At 34.6% G+C, this 14,155-nt stretch overlaps 1 protein-coding gene across 2 annotated transcripts in view; it reads right to left on the minus strand.

Annotated features, from left to right (window-relative positions):
• Positions 1 to 14,155, minus strand: part of MED4 (mediator complex subunit 4) — a 38,428-nt gene that overhangs the window by 5,927 nt on the left and 18,346 nt on the right. Inside the window, exons 3-7 of one of the 2 annotated variants that reach the window (XM_020993753.2) lie at positions 9,615 to 9,785; positions 8,605 to 8,736; positions 6,518 to 6,575; positions 5,314 to 5,400; positions 1,831 to 1,962 (exon numbers count right to left, since the gene is read on the minus strand). In XM_020993753.2, coding sequence (XP_020849412.1) covers positions 1,831 to 1,962; positions 5,314 to 5,400; positions 6,518 to 6,575; positions 8,605 to 8,736; positions 9,615 to 9,785 — 580 coding nt within the window. The remainder of the gene's footprint in view (positions 1 to 1,830; positions 1,963 to 5,313; positions 5,401 to 6,517; positions 6,576 to 8,604; positions 8,737 to 9,614; positions 9,786 to 14,155) is intronic. The other variant, XM_020993754.2, reaches the window with a different exon arrangement.

A 14,155-nucleotide genomic window follows, 5' to 3' on the forward strand; every position in this document is an offset into this window, starting at 1 on the left:
TAATTGTAGACAATATAAATACTTGGAGTCTACCTGCCAAGACAAACCCAGGAACTATATGAACACAACTATAAAATACTTTTCACACAAATAAAGTCAGATCTGCACAACTGGAAAAACATTAATTGCTCACAGGCAGGCTAAGCCAATATAATAAAAATGCCAATTCTATCTAAATTAACCTATTTATTCAGTGCCATACCATTCAAACTATCAAAAATCCTTTTATAAAGCTAGAAAAAATAATAAAAAAAATTCATCTGGAAGAACAAAAGCTCAAAGATATCAAGGGAATCAATGAAAAAAAAAGAGTGAAGGAAGGTAGTCAAAACATCCCAGATCTCAAACTGTATTATAAAGCAGTAATTATCAAAACAATCTGGAACTGGCTAAGAAAAAGAATGGTGGATCAGTGGAACAGATTAGGTACATTATAGTAAATGACCATAGTAATCTACTATAAGATAAACCCAAAGATCCAAGCTTTTGGAACAAATATTATTATTTAACAAAAACTGCTGGGGAAAGTGGAAAAATAGTATAGGTATAGACCAAAATCTCACACCGTATAACAAGATAAGGTCAAAATAGCTACATGACTTACACATAAGCAATTTAAAAGAGCATGGAATAGTCTATCTGTCAGATTTATGGATAAGGAAGAATTTAGGACCAAAGAAGATATAGAAAGCATTATAAAATAGATAATTTTGATTATATAAAAAGTTTTTGCACAAATAAAACCAATGCAACCAAAATTATAAGGAAAGTAGAAAATGGGGAAAATTTTGCAACAAGTTATCTCTGACAAAGGCCTCATTTCTCAAATATATAGAGACTGAATCTAATTTATAAAAATACAAGTCATTCTCCAATTGATAAATCATCAAAGACTATGAACAGGCTTTTTTAGACAAAGAAATCAAAACTATCTATAATCATATGGAAAAATGCTCTATATTCACTACTGATCAGAGAAATGCAAATTAAGCAACTCTGAGGTACCACCTCACACCTATCAGAGTGACTAATATGACAAAAACAGGGAAATGTTGGATGTTGGTGGGAATGTGGGAAAACTAGGACACTAATGCACTGCTGGTAGATTTGTAAGAGAATCCAACCATTCTGGAGAGCAATTTGGAACTATACCCAAAGGGCTATTAAAAACTGTGCATACCCTTTGATCCAGCAATACCACTCCTAGGTCTATATCCCAAAGACATTCAAAAAAAGGGAAAAGAACTTACTTGTACAAAAAATGTTATAGCAGCTCTTTTTGTGGTGGCTAAGAATTGGAAATCAAAGGGATGCCCATCAATTGGGGAATGGCTTACCAAGATGTGGTATATGATTGTAATGGAATATTATTGTGCTATAAGAAATGACAAGCAGGATGATTTTAGAAAAACCTGGAAAAACTTATATAAACATAATGAAGAGCATAGTGAAGTGAACAGAGTTATGAGTATGTTGTACCCAGTAACAGCAATATTGTTCAATGAAGAACTCTGAATGACTTAGCTATTCTCAGTAATACAATGATCCAAGACAATCACAAAGAACTAATGATAAAACATACTATCCACCTCCAGAGAAAGAACTGATATTGATTGAATATAGACTGAAGCATGCTATTTTTCACTTTTTCTTTCATTTTCTTGAGTCTTCTTATAAAAAATGATTACTATAAAAATGTTTTACATAATTGCACATATATAACCTATTTCTGATTGTTTACCGCCTTAGGGAGAGCATAGAATTTGGAACACAAAACTTTAAATAAAGATGTTAAAAAATTGGGGGAAAAATATCAACAATGAATATTACCTGGCAACCTGCCTGCTGCAAGTGCATCCCCTGGTAAATGGCCATTCACGCCATTAGTGGATGGATTATTCATCTGACCCAACAATCCGCTTCTCATTTCTAAATCAGTTGGGTATGGTCGCCGTGGGTCCCCTTAAAATGAAAGACAGTTTTTATCTTAATAATGTTAAAAAAAAAAACACCATATACCTTGTTTTACTTAGAAAAGCACTCACATGAACTGATCCAACATTTCTGGGGAGCAATTTGGAACTATGCCCAAAGTACTATGAAACTGTGCATACCTTTTGATCCAGCATATCCCAAAGACATCCAAAAAAAGGGAAAAGGACTTATTTGTACAAAAATATTTATAGCAGTTCTTTTTGTGGTGGCAAAGAATTGGAAATTGAAGGGATGCCCATCAATTGGGGAATGGCTGAACAAGTTATGGTATATAGATGTAATCGAATACTATTGTTCTATAAGAAATGATGAGCAGGCAGATTTCAGAAAAACCTGGAAAGACTTGCATGAACTGATGCTGGGAGAAGTGAGCAGAACCAGGAGAACACTGTGTGCAGCAACAGCAACATTGTGCGATGATCAACTATGGCAGATTTAGCTCTTCTCAGCAATACATAATGATCCAAGACAATTCCAAAAGACTCGTGATGGAAAATGCTAACCACATCCAGAGAAAGAACTATGGAGTCTGAATGCAGAACACAGAAAAATTCCACTTTTGTTATTTTTCTTTCTAAAAGTGGTTTTCCCCTTTTGTTCTGATTCTTCTTTCACAACACGACTAATATGGAAATATGTTTAACATGATTGTACATGTATAACCTATATTAGATTGCCTGCTGTCTTGGGGAGGGGGAAGGGAGAGAGAAAAATTTGGAACTCAAAGTCTTACAAAAATGAATGCTGAAAACTATCTTTACGTGTAATTGGAAGAAAATAAAATACTATTTTCCCCCCCAATTTTTTCCCTTTTTTTTTTTTTGGTGAGGCAATCAGGGTTAAGTGACTTGCCCAGGGTCACAAAGCTAGTAAGGGTCAATTGAGGCCGGATTTGAACTCAGATCCTCCTGACTCCAAGGCCAGAACTCTATCCACTGCACCACCTAGCTGCCCCAAAATAAAATACTATTAAGAAAAAAAAAATGACAAGCAGGATGATTTTAGAAAAACCTGGAAAGACTTACATGAACTTTTGCATAGTGGAGTAAACAGAACCAAGAGAACATTGTACAGAGTAACAGTAATATTGTTCAATGAAGAACTGTGAATGACTTAGCTATTCTCAGCAATATAATGATCCAAGACAATCCCAAAGGACTAATGAGCCATACTATCCACCTCCAGAGAAAAAACTGATATTGACTGAATATAGATTGAAGCATGTTATTTTTCACTTTCTTTCTTTTATTTGAATCTTTTTGTACAAAATGACTAACATGGAAATGTTTTACATAATTGCACATGTATAACCTATATCTGATTGATTACCTTCTCAGGAAGGGGAGAGAGGGATAGAATTTGCAATTCAAAACTTTAAATTAAAAATGTTAAAAAATTGGAAAAAACAAAAAAGAAAAGCACTCATGCTAGTTTAAATTCTGTGATATAAAATTCATCTGTTCGGTGGCATGCAAAGATCAGTATCTTATGATATTTAAGAGTAAATTAAATTTAACTATAAAAAGTCATTTTTACTAACTTCCTATTTATCTCTAGTTTTTCTCTAAAGAAGTTTGGCATGTAGTAGTATGCTCATCCCTAGACAGCAAAGGAAAAAAGGTTCCATTATTTTAGGAGACACTTCTAAAGGGAATTAATAAACAATGGAGGGAATTAATTTCCAAACGTGTAGCTTGTCTGAGGATGGAAAACAATATCATTTCATTCAGTATATCATATCATGATATGATGCCTTAAAGAAATAGAACACAGAAATTTTTAAAGTGTAGAGAATTAATGTTAGGATAGCTGTATGATGGCTTCAGTATTAGGATACAATTCTTGTGAAGTACTAAAGATGAAGACAGAGGTAAGATACATAGGGCCAAACAGATACTAACCCCAGGAGTGGCCCTGAAACTTGTTTGTTTGTTTGCTTGCTTTTGGCTAGGCAATGGGGTTAAGTGACTTACCCAGGGTCACACAGCTAGTGTTATGTGTCTGAGGCCACATTTGAACTCAGGTCCTCCTGACTTTAGGGCTGGTGCTCTATCCACTGCGCCACCTAGCTGCCCCCTGAAACTTGCTTTCTTGAAAGATGTTAGCTTGCTTTTTGATAACTTCTCTTCTTATCCTCAAGACAGAGTGACGTATATGATTGCTTGGGCAGCATCATAAACACTTTTCTACAAAATTTGATTTAGTGAATCAAAGTCTAAGGCAATCTTCTTCCAAAATGCTTTCTCGCCCTGCAGAAAACTGTCATCCCATTACCCCTGCTATTATTCTCTCACTGGCAAAAAACCACTAAGCACATTACTGATGGCTGCTGCATTGCTAACTTTGTAGGTCACAAGCAAATTCTTGCCAGCGTGTACCCAGACCTCTATGTCTCTCTCCTTCGTATTACAGTTATATTTGAGGGGGCAGGAAGGATGGGACTGGCTCCAAATCCCAGAATTACTTCATACCACGGGATGATACTTCTGTATCCATGACACCAGGTCAAATTTTAGCAAACCCTCTTTAATGTATAACTTTAAACAGGATTAAAAAGCACCACCACTCTACCTGCCCCCCCCCCAATTTAAACAGTACTTAAGAACATGCAGCAGTAAAAAAAAAAAGCCTTAATGTTACACGATCTAAAATTTTACAAAGTGTTTACAGGATAGATCAATTTTCTCATAAAATCGCCTCTGTAATAACACTTCACATTTAAATCACCCAGGTGACATCTACAGCTAAGAAAATGATTTTTAGAAATATGAGATCCTAACCCTGCTTCCTCATCCACGAACAATTACTAATGAACAAATAGCTATCCCTGGCTGATTATGATCAACATTCCCTTAGCTTTTGGCTGGTGTCAATGGGTGATTCTCATGTTTGCTGCTCACGGTCTAGAGATGTGTACTGCTAGATGTCTACTGCTCTCTTTGCTGGCATTTTTCTATGCTGGGTTCCTTGGTGGGTGCTATAAAGAAACACTTTTTGCTACCAAAAGGGGTAGTCTTCCTACTACTTCCAGTTATGAAGCTACTCTAGGAGTGTGAATTCTAGGACAAAGGTCCTCAGATAACTACTTTTTACTATAGTAAAAACCAGTGTCCTATAATGGCCTATAATTTGCAAACCACACCTTCCATGTGACTGTTATATAAGAAGCTTAAAATGAGAACTATTGTTGAAAAAAGTTATTTCCTAGGATAAGTGTGTTTTATACATTGCACTTTAATCTATTTTCCTATTTTTATCTAAGTCTTATGAAAGAGGTTCAACATACGAATATCTGGTATAGAAGAATTTTTTTTTTACCTGGGACCCATGTTAGTGGGGCACACACAGCATTACTTGCACTGATCCTATGTGCATACTTAATTATTTCTTCAGAAGAGATGGCACCTGAAAGAGAAAACATTTTAACCTAATCACACATAAAGAGGACGTATTCAATTTTACCACCTATCAAAAGCAAGGTAATCCATGATGCTTGAGTTTCTCCATACTTTAATATTTCCAGCATCTGCATGTATTTTGTATTAACTTGGCTGAAAATGAGCAAATGTTCTTAAAACTGCCCAATAAACTATGATATAGAATGTTAGCATCATGAAAGTTTCTTGAGGGTCAGGGATGGTTTTCCTTGTATCCCCAAGGTCTAATGCGGGGCCTTCCATACAGTTGATATTGATACTTGAATTAGAGGCATTGTGAAAAGCAGATAGAGAGATACAACCTAATAATGAGGTGCACAAACCTAAGGCCAATTCTAAATTATCAAGCACTGTTTCATCAACAAGTCATACTCATTCGGGCCTCTATGCTTTTGCTCATATTATTCTCCTGCCTGGAAAACCCTCCCCCTTCCTCTTGCTGCTTATTTAAGGTTTAGTCCAAATAGTCACTTTTCAAGACCAAATTACTCTTCCCCTCTCTCAATTTATAGTTTACTTATCATTTGTACCATTCATTTTTGCATTTAGTCACATACTATCTTGTTCTATCATTTAACTGCTATTTGAATATATCCCTGTAACTAAGCTTTCCTCTCCTTGTAAAGGAGAAACAATGTCTTATGCTACCTCTGTACCTTTCACAGGGCCTATTGTAGGACCAATCAAATATAAAGACACTCAATAGACTACATTAAACTGAAAGTAAGGTAAGCTGGACTTAATATTGTAGAGAGAGATCAAAGTGTTAACCAAAAAGAAATCTGGTCAAAAAAGGATTTAAAAGTTCTTAAATATTTACATGGTAACATTTTATAAACACTGAAAAGCATTCTCAGAATCTATAGCACATTTTAACAATATCAAATTATAACCATTACCCTATTATTTCCTTGTCAATCAACCAACAATTTTATCTATTAAGCACTTACCCTGTGCCAGATAGAGTGCTGGGTTCTAGGGATACAAGTACAAAGACTACTCATGATGATCTTACATTCTAATGAGGGAGACAAGTACATATAAAAATACATACACAGCTAGGTCAGTTTTCTCATTGTACAAACCTTTTCTTGCTTTATCTATGGATTTGAGTTTTTCTTTTGCTTGATAAACAGCTGTTGCCTAATTTAAATAAAGAAAAAACAAAGATGTCTTATTTACAACCATGTTAGCTTTACTTCTTGACTCAATACAAAAAAAATATTAGTTAGTTTTAATCCCATCAGATAAATGTAGAATATTTAGAAATACCCATAACTTTTTACAAAATATCAGCTGGCAAACTAAATATAGAGCCAACCTGCAGAAAAATACAAAAACAAAATTTCAAGAATAAGTGTTCTCTGTTAGCACTTCCAATATCGAAATTAATTTTTTTTGTTTATGGAATCTATTTCTAGATTATAACTCTTCCTATAAATAAACTACTGCCTGAGCAAAATGGACTCACTTTGAAATTCCAGAACATTGACACTAACTATATGACATGGAAAAGGTTCACACAAATAGATAATATTGATAACCTACATGCAAAAAAGAGTCCTGTTCTTCGGGGTTCAAGATATTTAAATAGATAATCAGGCCAAAGCAAGAGGTTTCTTTCATGTACAAGATTATGTCTATACAAATAGATGTTTTAAAACTACAATTATGTAGTCCATATGAGAAAAATATTTCTCCAAGGTAAACAAGATGTATAAAGCTAATGAAATTACTATAGTATTTATGGATTTTGCCTTCAAATTTTAAATGTTTATCATATAAATCACTTTTAACATGTTAATGGAACTTCTCTATGTTATTGTGATGAGTTAGCATTAGCTATTCAGAAAGCTAAGCAAGTAAAAGAAATTATGGAGTTGATGTAAATAGTTGGAAAGGAATGAAGTATAGAGACTGAAATTCCAATGAGGGGAAAAATGAGTCAGAGAGGGAAGAAAGGAATCTAGGATTAAGTTAGCTGACACAGATGCAGGAGGATGAAAATTTAGGAAGTTAAGATAATAGACACATTTCAGTTCAGGAAGATTTCTGTTTGTTGAGTTCATGGAGAAAGAAAGAGTGCAAAGCATCAAGACATCACTTGGAGGGAAGTTTTGCTTTAAAATTAGTAGCTGTGCCAACCAAGAAAGATCTTACTTCTTCAAGGGCTAAGCAAGCTAAGAGAAACTGTTTTAGCCTGGAGCCAAGGGTAGCAACAAAAGGCAGTGGAGCTGGCCTTCGGGCCAAAGAGACTTAAAGCAGGGGCTACCATGCTTACCCTACTCTTCATTTTGGAGAACCAGAAAAGCAGGAAGAAGAGACTGAAGTTAAAGCTTGAAGGCTCAAGGAACAGATCAGCCACTCTCGTACTTCCTCTAGCAAAGCTTTCTTTCCCCCTTTAGGTTAGCCAGGTGGGCGAGCTTATTGATTCCTTATCTGTTGCTTTCAGGTGGGCGAGCTTATTGATTCCTTATCTGTTGCTTTCAGGTGGGCAAGCTTATTGATTCCTTATCTGTTGCTTTCAGATCTCATTTACCTAAAATAAAACCCCAATGGCCAGAAAACATGCTAAGCAGTGTACTCTAGGCTTACAAACAGATAGAAACCGAAGATTAAGATAAGAATGTTCCTTATTCCAGAAAGAAAAAAAGTTTGAAGAACTGGGGCTGATTTGGGGACTGAAGCCTTTAGGGCAAAGAGAGAGGATAGCTAGCTCTATTAAACTGTACAAGACTGCTATGTATAATCAGGATTCAGATGTTCCTAGAAATAAACCACAGTAGTGTCCTAACAGCTCTGGCCTACAGATTATCTCCCGCTGACCAAACCTTTGCTCTCTCTGGAATAAAAAGTGCTCCTTCCCTTATTTGTTCTCTATAAGACTTAAATAACACACTTACACAGAGCTGAGCATTTTCACAGGCTAACAGGATTTTTTCAGCCAGTAAATGATAGATCTTAGTTGTTTAACAAAGTGACAAGCTTGCCCATAGCTCTAGTAGAGAAAGTAGGAGATTCTGATCTGTTCCTTGGGCCAGTTCTCACCAGCCTAGAATTGTGGGTCCCTGGCATGGAGGCTCTTGCTTTTGTCACAGGGCAGTATCAGTCCAGCTCTTTGGATAACCTGTCATGGTTTATCTCTGTTTACCCAATTTCATGTTCTACTCACCAGTCCCTTCTTCCTGCTTTTCCAGCTCTCCAAAAGAAAAGGAAAGGGGAACCTGGGAGTCCTCTTCTTCAAGTCTCTTTGCCCCAAAGGTAGGTTACAGTAGCTAAAGAGATTGAGACTGGAGAAAATAACCTAAGGCAGAGACATCTTCTATACTGAATAAGACTGGACCTTGTACCTGTAATATGCTAACTCATTTATTTTATATCATGAAGGAATGAAGTATTACATATTAAAGGGAGCTATATGTGATGCCTATTTAAGTGTCAATTAAAATTTGTCCCCTTTTTAATAGACATTTCTAAAACATAGTATATATTTCTTTGCCTTCTCTGAGTATGTTAAATAAATGTAACCTTTTCTTGATGAATTAGGATCATGATTATGAACAGTAATTATTATTTTGTGCTGTAATTTAATAATACCATCAGATATTATTGAGGTATGTTTAATTCAACATTATACAGCCCCAGGATATTATGCTTTTCTAAATTTGTATCTTTTTAGTTTTGTTTTTTTTCAACCCTTAATGGCTGCTGTCTGTCACTAGTCACTAATTTCAGCATGTCTAATAGCAGAAATGTCTCACCTCCCTTCTACTTTAGTACTTCCAAGCTGATGTGGGGCTAAGAAACCATATTTTTTTTTTAAGGAGCATAAAGCAAATTGGCTTTAATGAATGATATTTATAATAGCTATTTCTGCTACTTAGAAGCCTCCTCAGAAGGTTCATGGCTATGTTCCTCAGGGTTAAAGAACCTGGAAGTCTGACTTTTGGGGTATTACTGGAGGAAGCAAGTTTATCTTAGGAATTTTCCCTAATTAGAATTCTCTCTATCCTTTGCTTTATCCCTAGTCTAGTCTAGTCTTTTCTCTCAGCTAAGATCTGTTCTTTCAAGATTTAGAAAACTGATTATTTCACATTATTCATTAATTGGAATTTTTGGGCCAAGCTTCATGGGTCATACAACTTTACATTCTACTATGAAGATTCTTCATCTAGCACTTACCAATATCTGCTCTGCTTCCTTCAGCTGTTTCTGTAATTGTTGAATGTCACTATCTCTCTTCTCTACTTCTTTTTCTAGTAGTTGCATTTCATGATGGACTTTTCCTTGTTCAAGTGCCAATTTCATTAGTTCTTGAAACTCCCCATCTCTATGAATTAACAACTCTATAATCTGTCAGAAAATATTTAGTTTAATCATATTATCAAGAACCATATCCCAAACAAATATCTTCATGTGTTACTAATTTTGCTATATTGTAATCTCTGCACTTTAAAATTATTTTGTATCTCTTAAAATTAAAAAAAATGTCTCTTTTCTACAAGCGCTAAATAAAGGTAGATACTAAAGATCAGACATAATATTGGTATAGACAACAGGCTATACCAAATGACTCTAAAATGAAATCTCCATGTAAGAAAAACAAAATTGGTATATGCTAAAAGATGATAATACAATATTGGTGAACATATATTATATATATGCTCTTTAAATTCAATTCAAATAATAATGTTTTATTCATTTAATCCTAACTACTCTTCTTTAGTCACTTCATAATGTCATCACACTTTATTACTTTTGAAAGGCAGCATTTTTAAAACTAGAGGCAAGAGATTGATGAGATAATGTCTTTTAACTGCAGTTAAAATCCAACAAATAGATGAGATCTGAGACAGTTTCCTTCCTTTTTCTGTTTGCGGCAGCTTCCTTTTAGAAAAAAAAACTGAATTCTGCTTTTGAAGTTTTTTCTTGAAGCATTTATTATCATTTAAAGATTAAATAGTTAGTAAAGGTTTTTACAAATACATAGTTATTTTATTAACTGCTAAATAATATTTTTTACCAAACTAAGTCACCTGCCATCTCTAGGTCTCTCTCAAAATTAAAAGTCCACAAGATAGTCACAGTCACTTATTGAGAAGAATGGGTGACTCTTACAAAAGCTATAAAAGTATACTGAAATCTCAAAGAGATCAAAGAAAAAGGAAAAGGGCCCATATGTACAAAAATATTTACAGCAGGAATTTTTGTAGTGACAAAGAACTGGAAATCAAAGGGATGCCCATCAATTGGGAAATGGCTGAACAAGTCGTGGTGTATGATTGTGATGGAACATTATTATGTTTTAAGAAACGACAAAGAGGATGATTTCAGAAAAACCGGGGAAGACTTATGTGACGTGATGCAAAGTGAACTGAGCAGACCTCGAGAGAACACTGTACATAGTAACAGCAATATTGTAACGATGATCAACTATAAAGACTCAGTTATTCTGATGAATATAATGATCTGCAACAATTCCAAAGACTTCACGATGAGGAATGCTGTCCACCTCCAAAGAGACATGACGAACTCTAAGCGCAGACTGAAGCGTTTATCTTCGTTTTCTTTATTTTTCTTGCCTTTTTTTGGGGGGGGGGAGGCAACATAGCTAATATGGAAATATGTTTTGCATGACTTCACATGTATAATGAGGGTCATATGCTTGCCTTCTCAATGGATAGCAGGGAGGGGGAGAATTTGGAATTCAAATTTAAAAAAATGAATGTTAGAAATATGTACTGAAGTTCTTTGTAGTTCCTAAGGCCTCATCTAAACCAGTTTTTATCTCTGGTGCTAAGAACATGATTATAGGTTGTACTTAGGTTTTGTGCAAATTAAAATGGGAGCTGTGTGGGTGGGGTGGGAACTACAAGCTTAATATGGATCACTGGGGTCTCTATTTTTTTCCTCTACTTTTCTCATTTTCCAGAGCAACTTGGGGTTTAAAACATGAGATACATATTATCTCTATATGTATGTTTGTATGTATGTACATATGTATGTATGTATGTATGTATGTATGTGTGTGTGTGTGTATGTGTGTGTGTGTATATATTTTATATATATATATATATACATATATATATATTTTTTACCATGCAATGATAAACTGCTTCCTATCAAGAGTAGTGACACTCCAAAATGTCATTTCAAAATTCATCATTTCAATTCCCTTTCCAATTAGGAGAGATCTGGGCCTCAATTATTAGAAGTATAATTTTAAGTCATTACTGACAAAATAAAGTGAAATATTTATATAGTACCTACTAGGTGCCAGGTATTGTGCTAATTGTTTTGCAAATATTATCTCATTTGATCCTCACAACAACTCAGAGGTATGTGCTATTACTTATTATCCCTATTTTATAGTTGAGGTAACTGAGGTAAAAAAGTTAAGTGCTATAGGTTTCACCAGACTGTCAAAGGGAATGATGACACAAAATGACTAAGAACCCCTTTTTTGATATTTTCTTTTAAAACTAATTTTATTGTTATCTCCTGTTTTTACATTGCCTGTTTCCCTTTGTCATTATTACAGACAGCCAACCCTTAGAATAAGGAATTTCAACCCTTTCAGAAAAAAAAAGTTAAGTGATATTTGTCCAAGGTCACAGCAAGTTAGCATCTGAGGCTGGATTTGGACTCAGGACTTCTTGACTCCAGGCCCAGTACTCTATCCCCCTTGCCAGCTATTCAGTTTCTATTTCAACTGGACAGTACTTACTGCTTCATGTCTATTCCATAACTTTTACACAGTGAATTTTACTGGATTTGGTACACCTCTAAAGAAAGGTAAGACAGACTAAATTAGGTTTGGGGTTCAGTAAAGAGCACCAAATTACTCTAATATTGGTACTCTGACTAACCTATTGTCCAACTGTAGGTATCTTTCTGTGCTTTAGTTTCCTCATTTGTAATACAAAGAGTCTTGAATAATCTTCTTTTTCATTCTTCTAGGTATATTGAAATGTTTGTATTTGTTGATAATTAAGTTCATAGTAAGAAAGAAAATAATAACCAAAAAAAGAAAATAAGGGAGTTAAATGATATCTAAGGTCTTTCTGGCTTTAAGAATGTGTGTGTGTGTATATAGTCAATAAGTTTTCAAAAGGTCATATCTTCTCTAATTTTGAAACACATTTCCATAAAATGTGCATGTTAAGTAAAGGGCAGTACAAATATGTGACTGTACTGGGGTCTGAAGGGTAGTGTGTCTCAGCAGATGGCATACTGGACTAAGAGTCTGAACTGGGGCTCCATGGACAAGACACTTACCTTCTGTGTCTAAGACAACTTCCTAAAACTTAAGATCACCTATGGTTTGTGTTCCACCAAGGTGAGAAACTTGCCTAGGCAAGTGTCTGAGGCTGGATATGAACTCAGGCCTTCCTGACTCTAAGCCTGGTGCTCCATCCACTCATAGCCAGTCACAGGGTAATGAATTTTTTTGGCCACAAAAACATAGCTGAAAAACTATGAAGGGGTTGTATTCTAGACTGCTGGAGGGAGTAAATATTGATGAAATTAAAAGTCTTTGTATTTTAGTGTTCTTAAAATGTTACATGAACATATGTTCTCAAAAAATGATGTACCAAGAAGTCATAGTTCCATGATGATATTTTTATCCAAAATTATTTTTAAAAATTGTTGTTTGAGAAGCATGGGGAGGGTGAGGGTAGGTATTTTCCTTCTCATGATGACATATTTTAGCTTGAGCACACCTTAAAATGAAACTACCATTATATAGTTTTAAAGGATTCTTTTAAAATAATTTTTTGTATATAAATTAAATATTTTAATGTAAAAATTCTATTATAATTTATGTCTAATGCCATCTAGTCATATCATTAGCCAGGAATCAAGAAATATGACTTTCCAGTTCTGCTATCTACTCTGATTCTTTAAGGTTATAAGAGAAAATAAGAATCACATGTACCTTAAAATGCTTTACCATCAGAGGAAAAAAGTACCACATAAGGTGAAGTTATTATTGTTGTGAAAATTTTTCAAAAATCTTCCTGCAAAACACTGATAATACTTTACACAGAGTCTGTAGCAAGGATGGAAAATTCCTTATCCTCAGTTTAATTTCATACTGCCAAGGCAAACTTTCTAGATCTAGTCATACTTGCCACAGCAAATGCAACTGTTCAAATAACTAAAAATTTCAACACTTTCTAATGATTATCCTCATCTCAGTGAGGATAGGGAAAAAGAGGTGAGCTAGGAAGAAACAGTGGCTCTCATCTCCCTGCTCTCTTCGGGTTTTTTTGGTAAAATTTTTATTCACTTTAAACATAAATACAAAATGAGAAAAAAAACCATTTCCATGTATACAGCAGAACATAAGAGAGGATTCAATATAAACAAATGTCCATTTCATGAAAACCTATATAATAAATTACTACACATTGCTTCCAAAGCTACCCAGTTTTTCTTTGCTTCCTTGTTGGTTTTCTTTAGTTCTCTGCCATGCATTTTTCATTTTTTTTCCTCCTTCTCCCTCATTTTTTTAACTTAATTTTTACTTCATAATCATAAACTTAACTCTAGACTCTAGTTAACTTGTAGAAAGAAAAGGGAAACGAAATTCAAAGAGAATTATAACAAGAGTACAAAGGTTACACGATGGGACAAAAGTTGCAGAAGGAATGGCTTGGTAACTAAAAATAAATTTTTATAAGCTGTCCACCAAGAGCAATGGTGGATAAATTCTCTGA

This window comes from Phascolarctos cinereus, unplaced genomic scaffold (assembly GCF_003287225.1).
Source record: "Phascolarctos cinereus isolate Bilbo 61053 unplaced genomic scaffold, phaCin_HiC Scaffold_726;HRSCAF=1367, whole genome shotgun sequence".
In the NCBI taxonomy this organism is placed as follows: domain Eukaryota; kingdom Metazoa; phylum Chordata; class Mammalia; order Diprotodontia; family Phascolarctidae; genus Phascolarctos; species Phascolarctos cinereus.